Consider the following 27525-nt stretch of genomic DNA (forward strand, 5'->3'; position numbering starts at 1 on the left):
TTGATTTTACTGACATTTTCACACAATTTTCTACACTTTGATTAATTATTTTAGAGCATTGTATTCAAAACCTAAATGGACACAAATCGTATAGGTAACTAAGTAGGTAATTTAGCCAAAAATAAAATTATGAAAAATGTAAAGTCTATTTCGAGAAAATTAATTTATGTGACAATCTGTGGTAGTAGCCGTTTTAGTAATGTTACCTACCCGACTAAGTTTAGCAAGAGTAGGCCACCTTCGACTACGAATCGATCTAGACTCAAAGATACACACAAAAGGTATCTAGATCGAAACTGCGCTCTAAATTAATTTCACAGATACTTCACGTGAGATAATTTAACTTTGTTCATCAGTTCGCGAGAGAAGGGCTGCGGGCCAAAGTTGCAGTTCGATGTAGAATGTATAAATCATACTTTAGGATACCAGCGATTCGTAATTGAGCCGTGTTTAGGAATGTAACTCCGTCTCCCAAACGTATTTCTCAATCCATTGCTGATTCATTGGGCCGCGCGTGCACCTGAGCTTCGGTCTCGCGATTCACCGAATTCGATTTTATACCTGCTTATTTTCGTCTCTGACTGTGGGCCAATTCGATTTCACGGACCAACCGCTGCCAATGCCAACACTATCCGCCTAGCTCTCTGCTAGACGCAGATCATAATTTGCTTAGGGATCACCAGATTTGCTGGTGCGATGCTTATCGCGTTTCGCTACTCAATGCAAACCTTGACACTACTTATTGAAAAAACTAGATGTCCTAGATATCAAATTAATAAATGATCTCATAGGTTGACATTCACGCACACAATAGAAACCAATTTCCATCGGCTGCTGACAGTTCCTTGATTGCTTATACATAATTAAATTTTTATCGAAAGTTCCATTGATAAAGACTGGAATGTACTCGGATACGTTTATCAAATATTCTAGGAGCCAATTTCGCATGTAAACGAAAATGACATGGAATGAGGTTGGGTGTTAATAATTAAAACGGGCATTTGTTTGTATTGACGGAGCCTGATGAGCTGGCTGAGAATGGAAGTCGGCGGCTTTCTCCACAATTATTCTGTTCACGTTAATTCAATATTGGTTTAGCACACTTAGTCGTGAACTAGTGAGTTAGGCTGCTCTTCCACGAAACCGGTAATACGATAAGCTTCTATACTTAGCGAGGGATGTAAGATATATTAAGATGATATCCGATAGTTATTTCACTATCATTGTTAAGTTTAATTAAGGCAGATAAAGCGGTATTTAACGGAGCTAATTTTTATATTTCAACTAAAAGATGAATGCTCAAAATGCGAACTAATGAGCTACAGATCTTAAAAATATCTGAATGGTACAGCCACATCTTAACTAGATTAGTCTGGTAGCATTTTAGACTTTATTTTTTCATAGCATATGTCTCACATATTAGGTGGAACGGTAGCCTTAGTGACGCATGTGCGGAGTGACCCACATCCTTCACCTTCACCCTGTGAGTTTACGATACTTATCGCTAACCGAACCGCAACACTAACTTTGGTGTCCCAAATACTATGTATTGTTGTACGATAATGTTATCATAGCGATAAATATTGATAGTAGTGGAGTAGTACATTTTGAAATACCGCACGTGTTTGACATGTGACAAGCATATTTCTATTGCACTCTCAAAAAGTGTAGTGTTTAGTTCCGTGATGAAAATTACCATTCGTATTTGTCTTTCTTCCAAATTACCGATTATTCACATTACAAGAAATTATTTTTTGAAAGTGGTTAAAATTGATTACGTCGTACCATGATTACCTCCTTTTAATTTTTAAGAACTTATAAATTTTGTGAAGCGAAAGTATTTTACCGTGTGTAGGAGTGACTGAATTAGTCAAGTGTATAAAAAAAATAGATATATATTATAGATTAACAATTCTAATTATTTTGGTTGACGTGAACCTACTTTTAGTTTTATACCCAGAACGTACCCACTGAAACCGAACCTGAATTGGCTGACCAAGGAGGTTACATGAAGTATTTTATTTTTACTTAGGAACAAAATTACGAAAATATTTTTACTATAGAGAGGTTACTTTAGGTGAGGGTTTTCATCATTCTGATGGATTTGATTGTGATTTTCAGAGACCGTCATGATCACGCCGACGTTCAAGGCGCGCTCGACCTCCCCAGGTACACAGTAAGGGAATGTGTTGTGTGTGGCTCGTGTCCTTCGTCCCTTACAGGATCATTCAATAATATATTCCTTAATTTATGTAGTTAATCATCATCTTTGTTGATCTGACCTGTATTTGACTAATTAAGCTGTCACAACTATTGATGAGATTTAGACTCTACCAGTCCCCATTGATTGTTGATATCATATATTTGGAATACGTTCTGCTCATACTTCATACATTTGGAATACGTTCTGCTCATACTTCATACATAGTATAATTCCTCACACATTATGAAAAATTGGTAATGCTCGTATAGTACATTTGAAGCCTCTTTCTTTTCATTTTTAACCTTTATACGTAATACATACAATAGTTAATACGTAACTCATTATTGTTATGTTAACAATGGAAATATCCAAAGTGTAAACAATGAAGAATAAAAATTTTAACACGAAAACGCTGTGAAAAGTCCTTGAAACTTTGAAACACGATAAAACAGTACCTACATTTATACCATTTTTAGGTTTGTTAAAATATTTAAATTACCTGTAACTCTACTGTCAGTTTTATTCGAAAAACATCCTTTTGTTTGAAGTGCAGTCGATGCTGTGTGAAATAACTTAGTTTTGTTTGTCATTGTCAGTGATGCGCTTACTAATCTCTTGTTTGTCGTTTCTTTTGTGATGTTTGAAGTGTGGTTTTGTTATGTCGTTGTTTTAACTAACGTTAATTTGGCTATAATTAGGTATTAATATACTTAATTGTGGCTCAACTCCGTGCACTGAGTGCTCCACTCAGAGAAGAGCTCGTACAAATTCATAATTCTCGTTTGTATAGCAAATTATTCATCGTCACGTCTATCACGACATAAAACTGTAAGGTCGTACGGGCGGCTCTCATTACCATAAACGTTACCTGCGTAACGTAATAACGCGGATTCCTGACAAACAAAAATTCCGTCACAAATTATTATACATAGGACAGCGCCCGCTTATGAGCGAATGAGTTTACGGTCGGCGACAATCATATCCGAAATAACCATAAAAGGGCAGGATCATAAAGAGGGCATTAGTCCCTCGGAGGGCTGACTCTGCTTACTCTATGATGATGGCGCCTCTTCGCTCAAACGTTTGATTTAACTATTCTGTCAAACGTTTGTTTATGAAACGTTTTAGTGACTTTGCACAAAGCATTTTTGAGTTGACATAATAATTTTCCAGGGAACTGCATGAATTAATAAGTATTCGAAGCAAAAGCTTAGATTCTTGGAAGGGTCGACGTCTTAACTGAACTCTCGATTTCTTATATTCGGCATTAAACAATTATAAGAGATCGCTCGACAGAGCGTTGAATAGAGACAATTAGATGTCCCTAATTTAACGTAATAAAATATGGCGAGCAAATGTTGTGTTAAAGCAAATAATAGGCGCCACTTGTGCACATTTTATGCGGTTTACTTTTGACGTCACGGCTGCGGTTCTAACTACCGTCAGTCCTATTTCACAGTTAAAATGGCGCCGATTGCGTAATTTTTTTCCACTATTTGATTACCCAATGAATACGTAATTAAAAGATTTATTATTGGGAAAAGATGACGTTATAAATGGCTACGTGAGACAATCGCGTATGAGATTTCTTCCAGTCTTTATAAGCCCGTCTCTTCTTTCAGTCTTTATAAGTCTGTTTAACAGTATCTACCTAGCAAGGACCAAACAAAAGGGCATAATGCTATTGATCTTCAAGTCTTGCGTGGAAAAATGAATAAGTATACCTAGTAATACTGCTACCAGCAGCAAAATTATATTGGTAAACCGATATAATATACCGATATATAAACGAAATAATTTTCTCTATCGAGAAAAATGGTTCCAAAGTATGTTGGACATAGAGAGGGAAACAATATTTTTTTTTCTCTCGTGGTCCCTGTTCCCATGAACGCCATATTTTATATTTTCTACGGACTAATAACCCTATCAATGACACCGTGTGGCCTCCGAGACCACGCTGCGCTAGATCAAACATTACATCATCTGATAAACCAGTAAACCACACACCGTGCACTTCCGTTCACTGGATCAGTAGTCACTTCATCCTTACATTTATTTACTGTTCAAAATAATTAACATCCTGAAAACTATGCTACTGGCCTACTTCACTGTTTTTCATTGAAGAAATGTTAAAAAAAAACAATGATGAGACTATGAAGATAGTACCTATTTTAAATGTATAATATTAACGATAGGCCAGAAATACCTATACGTCACATCAAGGTAAACATTTTACATCTTTTGTAAATTGTAATAGGTGCGATTTTTCTACAACAATCTCATGAGTTGCCCATTGATCAATCAGTTATTTTACGGGACATAAAATGAATTTATGTATCTGTTTTACATTGATCCTCGGCAAGATCACATAGTTTTCTTAGCATCAAGGTTAAAAATCCTATAAAATGTTAAAGTGGATACTATTAATATAACTAGCTTCTGCCTGTGACTTTGCCTTTATAATTTGGAAATCACACCAATTTTATGATTAAACTATTTTCAACTGGAATCCTCTGAAATAAAAGTAGCCCATGTTACACATTATAATACCCAATGATCAGTAAAAAATCCATCAAAATAAGTCCATTATGTTCCAGAGATTATTTTGAACAAACAGTAAAAATCTCTTAATTTTACATTATAAACAGACGCGTCATTTTGTGAAGAAAAACGATACATAAACAAAAATTGGATTGCCAACAGTATATTATTGGTTTTAGACGAAAATGTAAGAATTCACGATACGGTGTAGGAGGTGAGATGTTTAACAAATTTCTCAATTTCCTGCGCCTTATTGATAAAACTGGTATTTTATCGTTGACGCTTCGCAAACGGTTACGTAGTGGCGGCCAAGGTCCTAATTACCATCTTTATGGTGACATTAGCACACTCAATATTCATTAAACAACTTCATTTCATTGACGATTGTCAACAAGGTCTAGTTTGAATACAAAATAAATAGGATTCCAGGTGACTTGTTTAGTTATGTTCATAAATCAATTTTTATGTCCATGAATTACTTACCTACATTTTATAATATGCAAATTATCGATATAAGTTATTCGTCCAGAACTTGATATAATTTGTGAATGAATATTATTTTGTAACGATGAGAAAATCTAAAATCAATTTGGCCACTCAAATCCCTAAATTGGGTGAGTTTTGACCAGTCAAGGGTCAATTTCGCATAGAAAATTTTGTAATAAAAATATTCTCCAGTGAAGGGTTAACATAACTTTATTAATTTGTGTTTTTTTTTTGTAGAGGCCTCAATATTATTTGTTTATTTGATCATCGCTTAAAAATGCATTAAAGTATTTTCGTAATTCATGTTTACAACTTTGTCCTGTTATTGAAAAAAATGGTCTAAATGCTAATATTATAAAAACGTCATATTATTAAAACGCATATAATAGGTGTGTTATCAACATAATAATATTTAGTATATTATTCACATGTTACTCGTAGACGTATACCTATGTATTTACGTCATACTTAATTCACACAAATGTGAGAATTTATGCTCAAGGATGTAAATGTACCTACTCTGTCAATTTTATTTAATTACTGCGTTCTCACAACTGGCTACTCAAAAATTTCTTATTAACCCTCTTTCGGGGTACAAATTAATTTTATGAAAATAACGCTTTCTTAGGTCAACCTATTATAAATACCGTTAAAGTTTTTTGACTGGAATGAAAGTTTTTTTAAACGTTTTTAACAGTTTATTGAAGACATATATATTTTGAATTTAAAGTAAAGCCTGAGTACTCTACAAATACTTACGTCGAATCGTTTAAGATTTGCAATTCGCTTTTAGACACTTTCTATTATATCGAAAAGTAAAACTTCTTTATCACTTGCAAAGAAATGTTTGTGTTTATAAAAAGGTGATAGTAATATATTAGATGACAGATTATTATATTAGACTGGTCAATTAATTAAAACAAATGACTTGTTCGTTCTATCAAATTGAACTCAGTAGTGAATGGACATTAATGTAGAGTGAACAAAACGGTTTACATACTCCTAAAACGTTTCCTCGCCAGCGAAAAAACAAAAGGCTTTTCCAACTGGAACGTTTCCATTTGTATGAAATCCTTTTTTAGCGTTCTTTCCCAATTGATCTTTTGTATCCACAGCCATTGGAGAACTCGGGCTTATTGCAATTTCAAAGAAACACATAACCTTTGTTACATGATTAATAAAATATTCCATTATTTTTCGTGCAGTATTTTTCGTGCGGTAAAAATGCGTACGTAAATATTGCTTTAGGATGGACGAGAATAGATTTTTCCTGATGTTTGATTTTTTAATTAACAGCGCACCTAAATTAATTCCAATATTTTTTTCCACTCATCGATTGAAAACCGGATTCAGCTCAATTCAAATACATGGTTTTACTATTTAGATTCCGCCTGTTTGCTGAATAATATAGTCGAGTTATTATTAAATAACAATACGTTGCAGTTTATCTTTCAGTGTGCCATCGTCGTAATTTAACGAATCAATCTTAAAATTGGGTCTTTACTTTTTTTTTTAACTAGAACGAGTAAGCCCTTGGCTTGTATCTCACCTGATAGTAAGTGACTTTCTTTCAATTCCTTCTTTTCAAATGATGCTTGTCTATTTTCGTTCGTATATCACTTGGAACATAAATTAGTTTACGGTATAATATGCAGGTTGTACAAGCAATTATCTTCGTGTACATAATAAGCTGTGCGGAGCGTGACATTCGTTGAACTTTTATAGAGTTGCCTCGGCGGCGACTCGTCAGAATATTAATGGCACACAGGGTGTACGAACTCGCTTAAACGTTGTTAAAGTACATTCGGGTGATGGAACATCAAGCCATACTATGGGGTATCTTATGTTTAATATGATGTCCTGTTCACTGTACAAATTGCTTTACGTACGCTTTACTGCCTGAAAATTTCAACGATAATTTCCAATATTAGCTTGAAGCTGAAGTTCGCACACCAAGAGCGTTCTTTTGGCAGAAAGATGATAGCATTTTATCATCATAAACCAACCATTGACCTATGCAACTCTAATAAATAACTAAATAACAAATGACAGGGTGGAAGTAGACCGATTGTCTATGGTTATAGAAATCAGTCGGTACGGCCATGTCTGTCTCTATTTTTTTTAAAGACGTATAGAAAACACAAGGGTACCAAACCGACCCAATCAGAAATTGGCCTTAGTTATTGTATCTGCATTAAATCACCTGCTTTATAGTTAAATGCGATTTTCCACCCACCCTATACAGAACGTTCTGAATACTTGTTACAACTTTTCCCATTACGCCACAGATTCGCACCGAGAAAAATGCCTTTGACGAAGAAATACGCTTCAATGGAACCCGATGAAAATTCTCCAGCGTAATCTGCGTGTACACTCGTGTTGTGTAAACAACAAGGGTAGACGTATATTTTGATAAATGTTTAGGAAGTAATAACTGGAATCGTTTGTTGGTATTGGTATTTGGGCTTTGCTTTTGGAGGAAACTTGAATCTTTGGTTCGAATCAAATTCCATTTAGAGCTTTATGAATGAAGATGAGCATTTCAACTAGCCAGGCACATACATTTCAAGCGGATGGAGAGGTTTGAAATAAAACATGTACCTACATAGTTTTCTCTTTCCCTACATTTTTGATGAAAAAGATAATAATAGTAAGCATGGAAAACAATACAAAAAGTAAAATTACGCCATTATTTTCAGATTGGAGTGTGAGTAACGAACACAAATACAAGAAAACATATACCTGCATTGAAATTGGATTCTAAAATACTGGCGTAGGTAGCCTTCGACACTCGTTAAACGATCAATAGGAAAGTTTCAATAAAATTTACCAATGAAAAGAATATTCCCATACAGGTGGGCGTTCGGGTAGTCAATAATGCACTTACAAGGCACTCCCCCTCCCCCCGGCAGACAAAAGCGTCAGTCTGTCTAAAAGCTCTATTGTACCGTTATTGTTTGCCGCCAGTTCACTAAAAGCGAGGCAATCGAAAACTGTAGCCTTTTTGGGTTCCATAGATAAACGTAACATTTTTGAGAAATTAAAGATCAACAATCGCAGAATAGGTTCAGTGTATTTTATACAGGTACAAAGTACGAATTTGAAAAGGATTATAGGCACCAACGAAGTCGAGTGAGCTTTACTTGTGTGTGTACGTATGTACACTACTTACGTGGTACACACATAACGATAGTGTATGTCAAAATTTTTAAAAACGAACAGTAGCGAGCCATCACCATAGCACAACCTTAGCCACCACACAAAACTCACTCATGTTCGTGCATCCATGATTGTGTCAGAAGAAAATCTTTAAAGTTCGCGTCGTGGAAGGTGCGATTTATTTGATGTTGAGTATCCATAGACTTAATCGGTGTGGTAGTACCAGTAGTACTCGTAATATTATTTAGAGTCGGCTATCTCCATTCAATAAGTTAGATCAGCACAATGTTGATGCAGTTCGTGACCATACAAAATCCGAATGAATTATTTAGTGTCTACCCACATATTCAGGCTCTTAAAACAGCGCTGCATTCCCAGACGGCCCCTCGATTAAAACCCAACGGAGCGGACATCTGTCAAACACAAGATGTGTTCGCCCAGATTCCAAGTTGCTGTTTATGTTTACCAAGATATGATGCTCTGGAATTTACATAGAATAACAGAACGTTCAGGGTAATACCCGGATGCTGGAGCTAATGCCAAGACTTGATAGCTAGGTAACGATGCATTCTCAAGTCAGCTTATGCAGCAATGCATCATATTGTTGCAGAATTAGCGCGTTAATACCCATATATTTAGTGATTAGGCCCAGAATGAAATTACTAATGGGAATTTAGAGCCGATTGCAGTAATAATTTATAAATTAACAATATGATTGGGTAAAGCTCAATTTGCATGAGGTAAATAAATAATATCAAATAGCATTGTTATAGGAAAATAAACAACACCACATTTAGGCTAAATTATGTGAATTCAGATCAGAACGTTGCATACAGCGCTAATGTTTGTTAGAGTGGATAGATGTTTGTTACCCCTTCAGGCAAACACTGGACTAATAACGTTCGTTTTATCAAAATCTACGAGGACATCTTCGGTTAGCATTTTTTTTTATAATACAGTATTGATAAAGCTGAAGTGGCAATGGGCAGGGCACATAGTACGCAGAACTGACGGCCGATGGGGCAGAAAGGTTCTGGAATGGAGGCCGCGTACCGGAAAACGCAGCGTGGGACGTCCACCTACAAGGTGGACCGACGACATCGTAAAGGTAGCAGGGAAGCGCTGGACGCAGGCCGCTACCAATCGATCAACATGGAAAGCATTGGGGGAGGCCTATGTTCAGCAGTGGACGTCCTGTGGCTGAAATGATGATGATGATGATGATACAGACGTGTCCAAAAACTGGGCAATATGGCTGCAAGTCAACAAAGTGTTGTAACATTAACTGTGTTTTAATCGTTTTAAAAGCATGCGATATCAGAGCTCTGAATGGGCGAGATAAAAATAGCGAACACATGTTCTCGTACGCCAGATGCCCTGCGACCTTACAGCGGTTTATAACGCTGTACGCTGTAAAATCGCGGTGTTTCACACAACATTAGCGTTTATTGCGAACAAATACGACATTGTCTCATCCTTTAATGCGACCCTGAAGATTCTGTTAACGACTCAATTGATTCCTTACCGGGCAGTTGTAAAACTTAACGACTTAAGATGTAATTTTCCCTCGATAGATAAGTACCTATTGGATTGAGTAAAAAATGCGGACATGCATACCCGAAATTTTATATTAGTATTTATGTTTAACCTTTCGGCCAAAAGTTTAGGATAAAAATAGAGTGGAAATATTATCAAATATTTTTATCGTGATTCACAAATATACGCTCGAAAAACAAACTGCTGTATTCCGCCGCTTAAGCTCGTAGTAATATGTTGTTCGATTTTTCTTTAGTTACGAGTACCTATTTATAAGCACCCTTATTTTTGTGCTTGAAACTAAATAGAAAATAAGTAGGTTCGATTGCTCTTTGTCGAGGTCAATCTCAATTCAAATGTAGGCACTTTTCAAGGTACATACACGTCCCAATGTAACTTGCAAAGCTACTTGTATTGCCAGACAGGTTATCTTAATATTCCAGAGTTATGCATCTAAACTACACTGAAATCTGTATGACATTGCAACCATATTGAGTATTCCGTACATTTAGCGAAATTCGGTTTGATTCGCATATTAGACATGGTTGGTCGAAACGTATCAGCGGTGCAAGCATCTTTGCCACGATGCCGTACAATAGGAACAACATTGAAATTCTGATCATTCTGCTTTGTTTAGTGATGCCTAGTTATCGACGATTTTATCGATAGATTTAGATTTGACTTTTTCTGTACTCTTTCACCTAACGGTTTGGTGGGAATTGTGCGATAGTACTTATGACATAGTATTCAATACACTATAGCTATTTTAAAATTGAGAAAATTTTGAAAAATTATCTTTTTCGTCGTCGCAAATATAAAAATATTTACTTAACTATTTCAGTTAGTAGACAATTTCGAGAAACAAGGATTTATTTACCAGATCGGGGATCGACGTAAAGCCTTATCAGTGACAGTGATTTATTTAGCACTTGTAGTTAAGTGTGCACAACTGATAAAAATTTTGGATATTATGCGTTGTTATCAATATTTGATAATGAAGCACTGCATACATGTGCACTAGACTGCAATGACCGAGCAGCAGTTTTGTTTCTTGTGGTTTTCATCGCGAACCGTTATCAGGCTCTCGCTTAATTATTACTTACAATCGATAATCACGAACACTACCAACACACTATAGCATGCTAGAGCTGAGTCTGCAATGGTCGACCGGCAATTTAAGTGAATTCAGCGCAGATTGGCCTCTAATATATGGCTACCGCTTAATATTTATTCCTTACTATCGATATTCGATAAAACTAAACAACACTAGAGCATACTGGAGTTGCAGCCTGATATGGCCGACCGGCAGTTTTTGATGAACTCAGCGCAAACTGGGCTCTATCAGGCTACCGCTTAATCTTTCCTTATTATCGATATTCGATAACAAGGAACAACACTAGAGCTGCAGTCCGATATGGCCGACCGGCAGTTTTTGGTGAACTCAGCGCAAACTGGTCTCTATCAGACTACCGCTTGATTATTCCTTATCATCGATATTCGATAACAACGAACAACACTAGAGCTGCAGTCTGATATGGCCGACCGGCAGTTTTTGGTGAATTCAGCGCAAACTGGACTCTATCAGGCTGCCGCTTAATTATTCATAGATGCTGAATATTGAACATCCACAGCTTCATTGTTTTCCAGTTTCTTCGGGCGCAGGATAAAGCCTGGATTTAAATATTGCCTATATTGGGTAATCAGATGATTAAATTTCAACCGTATATTATGTTTTGGGGCGTAGAGCTTGTTATTGTGTGCCTATTTACAAACATTTACTACGAGGCCCTAAGAGTAAATAGTGTAGTTTGCTGCCAGTAACATTATATTACAGCAACAGCAAAAAAATTTACCTATTAACGTTTTAAAAGTGTATAAATACGTAGTAGATGATTTTACTATGCCAGACTAAATCGCAATCGCAAAATCGCACTTGATACAACTACATTAAGTAGCCAATGTTTACCTTGATATGCCCTCGTCTGTACATTACTGGAACAATAATAACGTGAAGGAATCGTCCGTGCCTAGCGTCCGAAGATTAAAGTCTTTAGAAGTCACTGAGATTATTTATAAGTTCATTCATCACATTTTTCTTTCGGCATCCTATCCCGCGTGTTTACGAAAGCCAAACAACACGTCAAACGAATTCCGCTGTTATGTCTAACCAGTTAAAACTCCAATTCCTGTTTTATGATTTTTGTTTACTACGCTATATCGAAATTTTGATAAGATTTGTATTATATTAGGTTGGCTCAAACGAAATGATTCGAATTATGCATATTATTTGTGATACATTCGATTTCGTATCAAATTGGAAAATTATCAGAAGCGTGATGCTGAAAATTAGGTGTCATGGTTTAATCTTTTTTCACCATAGTCGAGCGTTACTCTTATTTCACCAACCTTGCAATTTTTTATTAAAAAAAACCGGCCAAGTGCGAGTCGGACTCGCGCACCGAGGGTTCCGTACAAACCTGCAAGGTTTACAAAGTTCGTTCATTACGACAATCGAGTCATAACTATGGTATTTTTATTGCAAAATGAAATTCATAACATTACAATGGGGAAAGATGGAGGAGCATAAATTTAAGACAAAGATCTCTTTATCGTTTGTCATTGCTGTAACTAAAATTATGTTTACAATCACAATTTTTTTGGTGGTATAACTACTTAAAATTTTTAGCTTTTCGGAATTTTTCTGTTACCTGTGCTGTAAGCTATTGCTTCTTACCAAATTTCGAGATTCTATGTCAACGGGAAGTGGTCTTTAGGTTTTAATTCCCTTGCGTGTAGTTGCGAGTTTCAAAATATGCGGTATCAATGGTTGTACTTTTGCGTTTTGCGTTTTTGCGTTGACTTAGAATTTTTTTTTTTTCACGGGTTAAAGGCAATTAGATCTAAGTATTTGATATGAATTTCAACTTGATAGCTCTACGCGTTCATGAGGAAAAAAGTAATAAGTTTATATTTATTAAAAAATATATATTTTGTAATGTAACTAAAAATTTAAGGTTTTCGGAATTTTTCCTTTATGTGTGCTATAAAACGTTGCTTCATGCCAAATTTCAAGATTCTAGGTCGACTGGAAGTACCCTTTAGGTTTTGATTCCCTTGCGAGTACTTGCGAGTTTCAAAATATGCAGCTTAAATTGCTGTTTCTTTTGATTGCGTTGACATAGAAGTTTGATTTTGTTACAGCTTAAAGGTATTATAGACCTGAGTATTTGGTATGAATTTCAATTTAATACCTCTACGCGTTTATGAGGAAATGGGTAGTAAGTTTAAAATTATTAAAAAAATATATATTATGTGATGTAACTAAAAAAATGTAATTTTCGCAATTTTTCCTATATTTGCATTATATGACAATGCTTTATGCCAAATTTCAAGATTCTGAGTTTACGGGAAGTATCCTGTAGGTTTTGATTCCTTTGCGAGTGTCGAAAATTTGTTGAAAATATCGACATAATCGGCTGTATCTTTTGATTGGCTTGGCTTAGAAGTTTGATATTTTCACAGCTTAAAGGGACAATAGACCTGAGTATTTCATGTGAATTTCAGCTTGATACGTTCACGCGTTCTTGAGATAAAGGGTCTTGACAGACGGACGGACGGACAACAAAGTGATCCTATAAGGGTTCCGTTTTTTCCTTTTGAGGTACGGAACCCTAAAAAATAGTGAAAATGTTTTGAAATGATTTTTTTACAGTGCAAAGTAATGTTGCAAATTGCAATCGCACCATTGCTATAATAATAGGCAAACTCAAAACTATTTCCCATTTCCAATATGTTTTTGATTAGCAGTCTTATCAATCAAAACAAAATTAGTTTCTATTACGATAACATTTACATGCATAGAGTTAGGGAGAGTCGATGAAAGATGAACTTAAGTGTTTCAAAAGTAGATATTATTACGCAATGATCTTCCAAATTTATTATGAACGATAGTTCTGGTCATTAGAGAGCCCACAGACCGACAGAAATAGCTGTCTCTATTCGAGACACGTATGTGTGTCAACACCGGCGCTATTTTAGACGAAATTAAACGAGTAAAGAATAAAGGAACGGATCGAGATTATTATAAAACGAGACTCATTAAAATTAGAGTGGGTATTTTTAGATATTGGTAATCCTTCCTTAGTTCTATGATAAATAAATAACAATTACCTACAAACAAATAATTTTTAGAAGCTATAAGTAGGCACTTAAAACATTAAATGTGGAGCTTTCAAGTCCTCAAAAGATTATAAGACTTGAATCACCATGACATTGAATCTTATTGTGTACGAAAATTACGTACCATATTACATACTATTAGAAACAAATGACGTGTTAGGTGTATGAATCACCGGGTGTGTCAACAAATGAGCGTCTTCAAAGGTCACAACACCTGAAAGCTTGGCACGTTGACAAGTTGCATAATCTGTGGCCGTTACCGCGAAAACAGGAAACACGACTATTTGAGTCTTCATTAGACACGAAAATAGGCCTATAGATTAAAAAAAGTTTCCATTCTTTTTATTTGAAAAAAGTTGAAACACCTGGCTGGACGATGCAAAAAAAAAGTTTTTTTTTTTATAATAGACGTGACGATTTTCACTCTCAAACGAAGGTTCTCAAAACGAGACTCAATTAGAAACATTTACTCAAGAGTAGATTCAAAACTGTGATTTGTCTAAATATTGCTAATATTTATCAAATCACAGAATCAGAACTATGCTTGAGAAATCAATTACTGAAATTAATCGATACTTGAGTGGCTCAATAACGTACTCGTTATTCTAACCTATAAAGCCATAACCCAGTGACTAAGATTAATCTTTTCTTGATATTGTTACAGGTAAGTTGGAGCGTCTTTTCCCATATCTAAGGCAGACTGTAAACAAAGCTGCGCGGTAAGGAAAATTAATTATCTCGTCCGGTAATATCTTTGAAAGGAATGTGGTATGTTACGTATAAAAGGTACGCAATATTGGTTTCAAAAATTCTTATGTGAAAGGTATAGAAAATATTATGTCTAAAATAATTAAGACTTAATGAACTTCCATTGGTATGTCGATTGGACAGATTCTCCCCTCTTTATTTGCTGACCTGATTAAACTTGTTTACAAACAGTCTACGGGCACACGGTGTACCATTTACTTACATTGAGCTTAAATAAACTCGAATCTCACACAAAAAATGATACCAAATATGTATTAAAAATTTGCAGAAAGGTCTGACTATGTCGTCCTGTTAAAAGACATTGTTGATTTTGTGTTAAGTAACTAAACAAAAACTTGATTCAACCATATATGTCTTGCAATTACAGGCTAAAGATTATACCAATAAGTTTTACAAACAAATATAGATGGTGATCAACTTTTCTATTTCCATAATCCAAGCCAAAAAATTCAAAGAATAAAATTCATGTAATGCGTAAAACATAAAAGAAAATTAATTAATAAGCCTTGTATTAGACCTACAAAGCCTCTTTGAGGTCAGGGATACAAGTTTGCAGCTTAGGTCCACCCCACAGGCTCCGTAATGTAATGGCTCCAAGAATATTTCCCGTGCTCCTGTTTCTTTCCAATTTATTTGCAGAACACACATTGGTAGTAATAAGCATTATTAAACGTAGTTTGAGTGCTATGAACTGTATATTTATTTGCTTAGGACAACAAAGAATTTAGTTTATGTCTCAAATATTTGTTGTTATATTCAAGTGGGTATACGTTAAAATGTTCCTGTGAGAGTCCAAATTTCAATGGACTTGGCACAAAAAAATCGCTACGGAAAGTCATCTCAAAAGATTTGACGTTATCTACAAATTAAATACTTTGCCAGTTTGAATGGTTGGCCCTCTGAAGGATTTTAATTAATGGAGAAATAAACGTAATACAGCCAATTTTACTCGCTTGCGGAAAAGTAAGCATCATTCTAAATAATTAATTAGAATGGCAACGGTATGAGAGCTTGTTAGAGCCATTTACACCTTTTCAAATAGCAAAATGTTTTACAAAACAAATTTTGTAGTTTAGTGTTGCCTTTTATGTAACGCCCTAACGTAGATTGTTTAGGCCCGTTAGGCCTTTGTAGTCTATAAATTTTAGACATTTTGGAATGAATCTGCTAGTGAACTATTTGTAATTGTAATTTACCAACATTTGTTTCAATTCTCTAAATGAGCAATTATTAATAAGCTTCTGTCTCAGGTGATTGGGACACGAATAAATGCAAGAAACAAATCGATGAAGTAGCATCTAGATTGGTTAGTTGTCAATACAATAATAGTACTACAAAAATAATTTTGAACCTTAGGCTAAAATTTTAAAGTCCACTTTAAATAATGTTTCGAGTGAATTAACTTATCTGTCCGATAAGGCGAACATTGAACTAATTTTGTGTAGAAGGTTAACTGTTACTTCATGGGGCCAAGTCTAATTCACCTTATTGAAAGAGCCCCATTTTTTTAATAATCGAAACCAAACCTCTTCTATGGGAGGTTTCTTACTGCCAATGTCGAGTAAATGCTTGATAAAGTGGTACAAATAGAACATGGCTGTTTTAATTCTATTATTTCGCGTCTCTTTTCTTTTAACCAATGCCCTTATCAGCATCTCTTTAGAAAATATTTAAAACCCTGCCCTCGACTGAATCGTTTACAAATGGCGTCCTTTCCTCCCAGTTTTTCTTCTCCGCGGCTCAATTCGCGATAATATTTCTCATTGCTCATTTGTCTCTTTATAAATGCCCAGCAATAATGACAGTGTTTCACTGCTGTAGACAGCTATTTACGAAAGGTGATTATTCTCTGGTACCTAAGTAATTTGACTAGCTTAATTGCTTGGTTTTCCTGCTCTTCTCATTCCAAGTCTCATTAATGTGAAGAGAGACTGAGTATTATAATTTTGAGGAAACTGCCTGAATTTTGCAATTAACAAAAAAGCAATAGTTACGGTGTCATGTTGTCTATGACCGATAAATGTAATAACATTTGGGCAAAGTAACAACTTTTGTTAGATCGAATTACGAGCGGGGAGATAAGTGGAGTTTTTGAGCTAATAACGTTTCATACTCGAATAATTTCGCCCTTACAGCCGCTGGGCAGCGAAATTTAATTTTGTGAAGTGGAATGCATGATATACAGGGCTGGAGGTATACAATATTGGATTTTAATATCGTGGCGAGTTCGTTCGATAACTAGATTGGTATCGCTTGAATACCACGTCCGGGAAATGAGAATCCCTACATAATCGTTATTGGGTAGTGAAAAACATATTGAAACCCTCGCGACGCGAGCCCGTACGAACGTGGCCAAATTGATTTCACGTTAGGTACATACCTATTATACTTATTTTTTATTAAATATACACATACCTAGTAAGTAGGTTTAACAATAATGATCATTATACACTGGTGGCCAAATAGGAGTAAAAGAGCCAACCAGTAATTCCCTATTTTTAAGCTCATTTCTTTTATTTCTGTGCTTTTTGCTTCTTACCCAATGTTTTATGAACTATTCAACTGGGTTTCAGATACTTACTCTTATGTTAATAATTTTCACCTTTTCCGATAATCCATTATTTTCTGGCCACCCTGTATGTTTTATTACAACAACAAAAAATATTTTCGCAGAGATAACTAGTTTGATATTCAATATCTATTGCCTGCCAATGATGTGATATAAGTAAAAACTGCATCTGAAACTTATTACAACATGGCCACTCAAACTTATGCCGTTAGCACTGAAGTGGACTGATACCGTGAGAGCCCCGCAAACAGATGCACAGTAACGAGAAAAGTTGAAGCCCTCTATGAGAGGCAGATCTATATTCTTCTATTTGTTCATAATAAAACTCGGTAAAGTGTTCGACTATAGGATAAAAAATATGTGTCTTATTTTAGCACTGGGTAGTTAAAAATCGAAGTAGGAATTTTTGACTCGATATGTGCGTACAGTCGACACCATAATCTGACAGACATTTCCAAAAATGCTTAGAATGTGCCATCGTCCATACTCAGATTGAAAAGTAAAGACTTACATTAGTTGATAGCACATTTTTTTAAAGTTTTAAGTACTTGCTCCTCTACCGGATGCCGACATATGTAATGTAAACCATACCACACACGTTACCACAGCAAGTATTTTAACACAATGTTTTAATTTCCATGTATAGCAAATCACGACAAACTTTTATGACTTTATTTTTATTTAGTCCAAAAATCGTATTTAATACTAGTTTAGCCTAAAATCAAAGTAATTTTAGTGAACCTCAGGGCGTGAAAATGAGGCTAGCAGAGTCCAAAGTGGTCCTACATAAATTATTTCTTCATTAAACTACGGAAAATTGCACGTAAATCCCTAGTCACACAAAAACTTCAAGCTTTAATTATCGGAAACTTAACCCGTTAGTTACGAGCTGACGGTTAATGTGGCAGATGGGGAAGGAAAATTAGATTCTTCTGATAAATTAATCAATTTATTCATTAAATTAAAATAAAAAGTAAGTTTTGTTTACACCATGATCTTATTATATTAACTTAATTCAAGCAGGTATAGATAATATACACTAACAATCAAAGACAATCAAAGCCTTAGAAACAACAATACATGTATTGTTGTAATTGTTTTTTTTTTTAACAAAAACGTATAGTCTGATATGCTGTCGACAGTACATACTGGTGTCAGACTAAAAAACGACCGAATTCAAAATTGAGTCTGGGTTTTTCTCCATACAGCGAGTGCTGGTAACCCGTTTAAATCTAAAAAATATATCCTGCAAGATCGAATTTTCGGCGCTTGCAACCCCAGCACTGGATGGATACCGCCATGGGCGCAATATACCCGGGATTTTTCTCACTTGCGCCTTAATTGAATCCGCTTTTAGCCCACTTTTTAATTTATTTTCACCCGATTACTTTGACGTCGGCACACGTTCCCTAGAGTTGTAGATAAATGACCAATTAACTGGCGAATGGTGTAATCATCCGGAATTCGGACCGTGTCGCGAAGTGCTATCAAATTAAGTGTTTTGAACACAAAGAAACATAGGAAGAGTGTGTAACATTTTTGTAGAGAATTGTTTACATAATGTAATTTAAAAGATCGGAAATTGTTAACTACAAAAATTTACCACAACATAATATTATAACTACAATAAAGACCAAACTTCGTTTTGTGTGGTTCCAAAGGAACCATATTTTTGGTTTGAATACAAAAAGCTCACGTCGACGCGTACATAACATAAACAGCAAGCAGATGTCATTGAAGATTTGTAAGTAACAAATAGAGGCAAATGTAATCCGAAAAGGTAAGAGTCCGCCGCATGTTTTATTCACTCTACGTGATGGTTTAGATGTAGGTAATGTAACCGTACACAACGTATGAAAACCAGTGCTGATGATAATGTTTGAAGAGAGATTATTAGGAACTAAAATACATCAATGACTGAGTTTTCATCATATCATAGACAAGGTTTGAATTAAAAATAGCTTAGAATTGAGCCAATACTTACGCCTCATCATGTATAAGTAATACTTATCCTATCTGACGTAACATTGTCTAAAATTCTAGAGGCACTGCTTGAGGCAGTTTCTTTGCTGTAAAGTGTGATCAGGCAGGAGAGGAGTCCATTTAATTGAAGCTTTAATATAAACTTTCTTAAAGCCACACCAGCTCCTGGACTATGATGTGATTCACACCAGCTCCTGGACTATGATGTGATTAAAGCAGGCGCCACATAAGACACATAGCACGCGCTGTCAGGAATGTGGGTAAATGTTACAATGTCAACAGCGGCGAATCATTTCCATTTTGATTAAGCGCGAGTGTGTACTGTACGGGGGTTATTGCCACAGAGTCGACTCGTCACGGCAAAAAGCATGTGTTTTGTCACACTTCTGATCAGAAACTGACGCGTATTCATTCTCATTGTCATCATCATCGAGTCATTCAGTGTAGGAACAGGATTGGCTCCAATTTGCCAGAGGCAAATCGAAGATTTGACTTACACTCCCTACGCTGGTCAGATTTGACGACAGATTATGACGAATTTGACACACCGACCGCTCTGCTAAGAGCTATACGATGGAAAAGACGTATGAAACATTAAAAATGTGTGACGAACGAATAAATTATGTGGCAAATTAACTTTACCCTTGTACGGAAACGTAAGGGGTATCGGCGACGGTAAATATGGAAGATCCAGGGCGTGATCATGTCAGGGCTTAATAGGTTAAGCGATTACGTAGTCTGGGCGCGCCACCACTAACCCAATTTGTTGCAAACGACCGTACTAAAGCAAACATACGCCGGTCGAGATTTACTGCATTATGGTACGAACGTGTGAAAAAACACAAATTGAATGTTGACGGTTATCAATCAACCTAACGGATTAGCACATTTCATGTGCCCTTTCCTCAAGTAATAGATTTACCTTGTGTGTGGGCTGATATTCACCGCATTTTGTGTACTTTATCAATCTCGATTGCGCTGAATGCTTGCTGTAAACTAACATGAAAAATGATTTTTTCGACCACATTATAATATTTTGCAATATTTTTACATTGATAAAGTACCTACTTAGGCTCCTACCTACAAACTTAATTGCTAAGATGCTTTTTTACCGACAAATGCGTTACCCTGGGCACTAAAATAGTCAATTACATAATTATTTTACTATGACATAACGACAATATGAACAATTTACGAGAAATTATGTTTCTATGAGAGCGAAACATTTAAATTTTACAACTCTATTTAGGATGTAAAAGTGCCCTAAAGTGGCCTGAAAAGGGCCTCTTAATAAGAAAAATAATTGAAATTTGTTTTACATTTCCAGCCGTGTGGAGGCCGGGTGCGCCCGCGCCGGTGCCCGCGCGCAGCCCCGGCGCGCCGCCGCCGCCGCCGCCGCCGCCTGTGTGGACGCCGGGCAGCGCGGGTCCTTCGCCCCAGGCGCCGCGCAAGTCCTTCAGGCCGGTCCACTTCGAGGAGACGCCGCCCGCCCGCCGTAAATTTGTGGTGAGCTTCCAATTAATGCCCGCGTCGGTGCCCGCGCGCAGTCCCGGCTCGTCGCCGTCGCCGCCGCCGCCGCCGCCTGTGTGGACGCCGGGCAGCGCGGGCCCTTCGCCCCAGGCGCCGCGCAAGTCCTTCAGGCCAGATAACATCATTTGGGTGGCCTATGTTCAGTAGTGGAAATCCCATGGTTGAAATGATGATGGGCACTACATTTGTTAATAATTTTAGAGCTTTAATTTGTTGGTGGAACAACTTCTATTCATCCCTAGCCTTCAGCTCCTTGGTTGTCCTGACATTTACTTAGTTATATTTTCGAGGTAAGTAAAAACGGGCTTCCACAACCCTGGTTTCTGTGCTGAGTGCTATAATAACACCTCAGTAAGTGCTGATATCAATCAACCTTGGAAAGTAATAAAACTGGATTGCCTAAGTGTTCTTAGTTAAAAAAGCATATCCGAACAACAAAGTATCTAACATCAAAGCTAAACTCGTAAACTTTTATAGCGTCTCACAGAAATATTGAAAACGGACGAAAAGTTACTTCTTGTAAAATGTTTTAATAACGTAGGTAGAGAAGACAAAGTTTCGCGAATTTCGTTACAGAAAAATTGTTATAATCACATTGACAGAGGTAAACAATATTAGCTTAGGAACAAACAAGTTTGGCTTATTGACAAAATGTTTCGCTACTTATTTAAATCCAGTCAATATAGCAGCATTGGAAATACATGCGTAATAAATAGGTAGCCGATACTAAACAATATTTATTTTATGTTATTTTATTTTTCTTTATTAAGGAAACAAACAGCATGAGTTTATACATGTGAACTTAAAAAATAACAACAGTACAGTAGCCTAATGTTTCCACAGATAAACTTTACAAGTTAATCGAAAGTTATGCAGAGTGCGAGCAATTTAAAATCACAAAATACAAAAAAAATGCACAACAAAACCTTACATCTTATCTGTTACTGTAATAATTTGATCAGTTAAAAATAAAAACATTATGCTATTGCAGAACTCTGAACAAAACGGTTGCACCAGCGGTTCGGAGAGCGAAGGACGCCTGCGCACCTCTCACAGTGCTCCAGTCACCGGTCTCAACACCTTGGGCGGAGTGAGCAACACCAGCCGACTGCCTAAAGCGCAGAACCCCACCGTTACTCTGCTGCAAAAAGCACGAGGTAATTTCAGACTTCACCCTAACCGTAGTTGAACAGTATCCATTGTATAGAGTTTGACAGATTTTTGACGTTTGTAAGTTAAAGTAAGATGGTGCAACCCAACCTTAGTGCTTTAAAAACTTGGGCGGATTGTAGCCGCCCGCCCAAAGCGCAGAACCCTACAGTCACACTGCTGCAAAAAGCACGAGGAAAGAGCATCACTAGCAACTATGTTGGAACCACAAGTGTTCGTATTTATAATGACCAAAATGTATGTATTACACGCGTACAGTATGTCTAACGTATGTAAGACTGACTGTAACAAAGCTGGGAGACGAGCAATTTTAACACAAAACTCGTAAAAGAGTTAGCATTTGGCAGGTGTTTTATCAGACTTCAGAACTTTAAAACGTGTACTGAATACTAAATAATAAAAGGAAGCTATAAAATTTGAATATCAATATGATTTTAACGGCCATAAATACCTACTACAGAAACTTAACTTTTACCTCTTCCAAATAGGAATCCTTAGAATTACGAATTCCGTTAACTTTCCAGCTCGTAATTTGCTTTTTGAACTTTAATTTACACAAGTTCGCTAACTATACTTGTTATTCTGTCGCTAAGTAGGTAAAGACGGTCCATTTACCTAAACATTGTGGCTTCTTATGTGGTTGTAATAAATGCTATTTTCGAGCAAAAATGTGTAGTCTGATGTGTTGATGTCTGTACAAGGGGCTGCCATTATGATTGTGATTCTAGACATTACCTTGGCGTGTAATGCGTATGTTAATACGAGTATATCAGTGTAATGTAACGACACCCACCATAACGCTTCAGCATTACCTACTGGGGAGAAAATTGGGTAGTTTACATGATACCCGCTACCAATATGAGCGTTTTATGAGCTAAAACGAGATCCTCTAATAGATTTTGTAAAACTTAGGAACCTTTACGGTACTTGTTCACCTACTTAACTCTTTGTTGAGTTTCATTGGACACCAAACTGTATATCTTGACTATATGGGCGTAGGAACGAACAAAAATAAGTTATATTATAGAATTTGTATTTAAGAATGTCAACCCAATCACTCTACGAAATGTTTGCAAAGGGGTGTCATTTGGTTAAGTTTTTATTCAGAACGCCGACTTATAATTTATTCCGGCGGCACGCCGCCTAACTGACGGCTAATTGCCGGCGAACTTCCATTAATTAGCTGAGCCACATTGCAGATCCTTCGGAAATCTTATAATTGCCCTTTTTGTTTCGTTCTCATTATCCAATTGGAACAATAAAAGGGTCGTCCTGAGATTTGCTCAAGAGTTTTATCTTAAAAATCTGTCACTGGAATCAATTATAGTCAGGGCATGCCCGGGTCTTTCCGCGGTCTACAACGGTACACTAATCATCGCACGTTAGTCACAATATGGATACAAAAATATCATCTATGCAAATGAGAATGATTTTCAATCGATCAATATTTTTGCTCAGAATTATTATAATATATTTTTAGTACAAAAGTAAATAACTTGTCACATATTAAGGCATTGACGAGGGTCGGCTTTGGTGTTATTTAAGTTTAACGATTGCCGATGATAGGGTTGGCAAGTCTAAAATGGAATGGTTGAGCAACAGCAGTACAAATTACTTAGTTAAGAAATAATAAATAATACAGTACCTACCATAAAGTGTCAGGTAGTCAAACTTTCAAGTCAAACTTTTGTGGACCTTTACAAAGATTCTGAGGAAGATTTGCTTGTTTTGAAAACCATTAATCATGTCTTTTGTAAACATCAGAATAAAGATGTCAATAATTTTACCGTAATTAAACAAAATTGTCTGAAAGCGATATGTCAAAAACTGAAAATGAAAAAATAAAATATCAGGCCAGGCACCCAAACCAAACCTCAGACACTATTTCTTCGAAAATATTTATAAGATATGCTCTCATTTAGAATAGGTACTCCATTAAAATACACAATTAAAATGTCAGTTCTTTGACAACCCTTTTTTTTTTTTTTCTTTCGTCGGGAAATGCTTTGCGCATACCCACTGGTCTATGGGGACGGCCAGTGGGTTATGTGGGACTCTCCCCACCAACCCACTAAAGGCGGGGCCTACCCACTAAAACCCGACGGTTTCCACCAGAGCCCAAAGAAACGGAGCCGCGAGTTATTGTCCTGGTTGGACATTCGTCCGCAGCTCCGCCTCAGGCTAGAGGCTCGCTCACGAGCAAGCCTCTCTGGCTTCGAGGGAACCCCCAGTCCCCTCCTCCAGTTGTTTTTTATAGAGGTTTTCTCCTCGCGGCCCTGGTATAACAGGACCCCCGGCCCGCCGTAGCGGGTTACGGTCTGCTCTATGCCGCTGCTCGGTCAGCTCTGCTGATCAGAGAAGTACCGAGAGCGGCCCTCCAAAGAATGGGCCCGGGCAGACGCCCCGCCAGCCCCCACCTGTGGGGGTTTTTAAAGATGTCCCCTGCATCGTGGCCCGGGCAAATGCCTCGACGGCCCCCGGCCCACTCAATTGTGGGTTACGGGTTGCCCGACAGGCCCGCCGAGTTGACGAGACCTGCCGCGCAGGTGAGAAGTTAGCCGCCCGCGTGAACAGACCACGCGGACGTTGCCCAGGGTGCACCACGAGGAGGTCGCTCACCATCGCACCCCTTCTTTGACAACCCTAGCTAGGGTCCAGTTACGACAAACATACGACCGATACGCGATACGCCCGTTACGGTGGAGACGTAACTTCGTAACTAGCAGGTGAAAACCGTCATGCGATATTATTGAAACATGTCGTCACGTATTGTGACGGTATCAAACATAAGTAGGACAGTTTTTTACGGTTTGATTCTCTGAATTACATAACAAACATTGCCTAAAGTTATAAGTACTTACTTCAGAAAAAGTCATTATTGTACTTTTTCGTAAAATTATTTTTCTCGTTTTTCTTTTACGTAAAAATCAGGGATAACTTTTGTGGGAGAAATATTTTTTCGGGAGAGATATTTAAAATTAGATTTTCACCTTTGTAGATGATACAGTAGAGAAATTGAATGTTTTCTTAATTATTTGTTTGGCATAAATATAATTTATTCGTAACTAGCAGCCGCCCACGACTTCGTATGCGTTGATCTCGTTTTACCTTCTTAGGGGTTGAATTTAGCAAAATCCCGTCTCAGTGATCAGCTACATTCTAAATTCTAAAGGAGGGGGGCCCATGCAAAATTTTAGAATCCTAGCACTTGTAGTTTCTGAGATTTCGTGATGAGTAAGTCAGTCAATCAGTGACCTTTCGCTTTTATAAATTATATAGATAGATCTTTTCACGCCTTAATTGGTAGTTGTATTATGGAGATAGATAAAACCTTTGACCTGAGTCGGAGGAATCAAAAGGCCACTGTATGTAATCTCGCTGTGGATAAAAAGAACATGTAGTAAATTATGTACTAGCTATTTATCTGAACAAATTGTGTTGTTATTTCCAGAGGGCCAAATCCCGCGTATATCCAGCTACCTGCAACAGGAACGAGACGCGGCGCGCCTCCCGCGTGATAGACCGTCTCCGCCCATAGGAGATCCAGGTAATGTAGCATACATTACTAAGGCTGAGTTGCACCACCTAACTTTAACGATAACTATGACGATAACCGGTGCTTTTTGTGTGGAGTTTGACAGATTTTTGACGTTTGTCAAAGTTAAAATAAGATGGTGCAACCCAGCCTAAGTAGATGAGCAACTATAGCTAATAGCAGCGGACTAATATTCAACCAGGCTTTTATAAATGTAGGCCGATTTTTAGTATTACCAGTTGGCGATAAGCGGTTACCACGCTATTTTATCGATTTTGCCCATACATTTTGAAGTCGATAAAAGTTATCACGGCGCGCATCTTAGGCCTACGTAGTACTTATTATTATTCTGTGATATTACCTACATGTTATCATAAAAATCAGAAAGTATTAAAAATTCACAAAAAAAATGCTAAAAGGACAGTCGAGCGTAAACTAAAATACAGCATTCGTTTATTTTTTATAAGTATTATCCTAGCCAGATAGAACCTGGAGATTTCGAAAAATATTCCGTCCAGTATTATCACACCAGTCAATAGTACAAGCTCTTCTTCTTAATTCTTCTTCTTCTTACACAACTTAAGAGACGCGTACTTTTTTGTCGGAGCCCAATCCTGCCTTCTTGCCAGTTGAGAAGTCTGTTATAGTCGTGATAGTTAGGTAAAAAAAAATGTGCCAAACCTATAATTACACCATAATAAAAACTTATTTCTATACTTAAATTATTTTCAGTGCATGTGTTGCGCAAGGAGTACGCTAGCGAAAGCGAGGCGGAGTACGAGCGAGGCCCTCGGAAGATGGCCGACTCGCCCCGCAAGGTCGAAGGCATAGGACCCACTACCAAAGACGGCATGCCGGTTACACTCAGATCTGTAAGTTTTTATTAGATTTTGAAGACCTATTTATTTATCAAAGTTAAGCTAACACCGTTTAACATAGTAAATGCGTTTCGTCTAATGTAAATGTGACGTCATTACGAGAATCCCTGTTTTTGTCTTTCATCCTAACAATGATTTCTTAAACATTACTTTTTTTAGACAAGAATTTTCCTAAACAAGCCATTACCTACCTTTACCGTGGGAGATAAACATAGTTACAGCTACCTACAACGAATTATCGAACTTACTTCGCTTCGTTGGAGCATCCTTTTACGTTTTTTCATGGAAAAATTCAAGTGATAAAATTTTGTTTTTTAGGAAGTTAAGGACCCCTCAAGGTGGTACAAAAAGATGTACGACACAATACACAAAAATAAATACGACGGTAAGTAACATTTTATAAATTTATCTCAGATATACGGCGTGATAATATCACGGGACATTGAGTAATAAAGATATGAGTTTTATTTTTATACTATGTCAGTTGAAAACAGATGTTAGAGATTTTAAAATGTTTCTTTTTCAGACGATTATGTGACAATACGATACAAAAATCGCCGAGGTGATTATAGAATGCTTTTCCAAATTTATTTACATTGGTGGCTGCTTAACACAGGCGCATATTAAATTCATTAACATTATGACAAAGCAATTTTCATAAATTATAAATTATTACCATTGTAAATATACATTTGCTTCATTAATGAGATGACATTTAAAAAAGAGGAAGTATTTAATCCATATTCAATTAGATAACATTTCGCCAGATTCATTTCTGAATAAGTTACTAATAAATTAAAAGCAATCTAATTTATACCCTAACTTTAAAAAATAATACAAATCATATAGGCAATTCTAATGACGCTATAATATCATATGATGAGTTATATGACTTACATTACTTTATAAATTAAATAATAAACTTTTTTTTAATTATAAGCTTTATCGCTTTGCTTTGAAATAACAATTGAAATTATAGTTAACAATT

General features: G+C 36.6%; 1 protein-coding gene across 5 annotated transcripts in view; it reads left to right on the forward strand.

Annotated features, from left to right (window-relative positions):
* Positions 1-27525, forward strand: part of LOC135073839 (sorbin and SH3 domain-containing protein 1) — a 186913-nt gene that overhangs the window by 128577 nt on the left and 30811 nt on the right. For 3 of the 5 annotated variants that reach the window (XM_063968052.1, XM_063968054.1, XM_063968051.1), the window contains 7 exons: positions 2122-2169; positions 20752-20930; positions 21946-22111; positions 25576-25671; positions 26392-26531; positions 26856-26922; positions 27064-27099. In XM_063968052.1, the coding sequence (XP_063824122.1) occupies positions 2122-2169; positions 20752-20930; positions 21946-22111; positions 25576-25671; positions 26392-26531; positions 26856-26922; positions 27064-27099 (732 nt within the window). Of the gene's footprint in view, positions 1-2121; positions 2170-20751; positions 20931-21945; positions 22112-25575; positions 25672-26391; positions 26532-26855; positions 26923-27063; positions 27100-27525 lie in introns of those variants that run through there. The other 2 variants (XM_063968050.1, XR_010257714.1) reach the window with 2 other exon arrangements.

Source organism: Ostrinia nubilalis, chromosome 8 (genome assembly GCF_963855985.1).
Source record: "Ostrinia nubilalis chromosome 8, ilOstNubi1.1, whole genome shotgun sequence".
Taxonomy (NCBI): domain Eukaryota; kingdom Metazoa; phylum Arthropoda; class Insecta; order Lepidoptera; family Crambidae; genus Ostrinia; species Ostrinia nubilalis.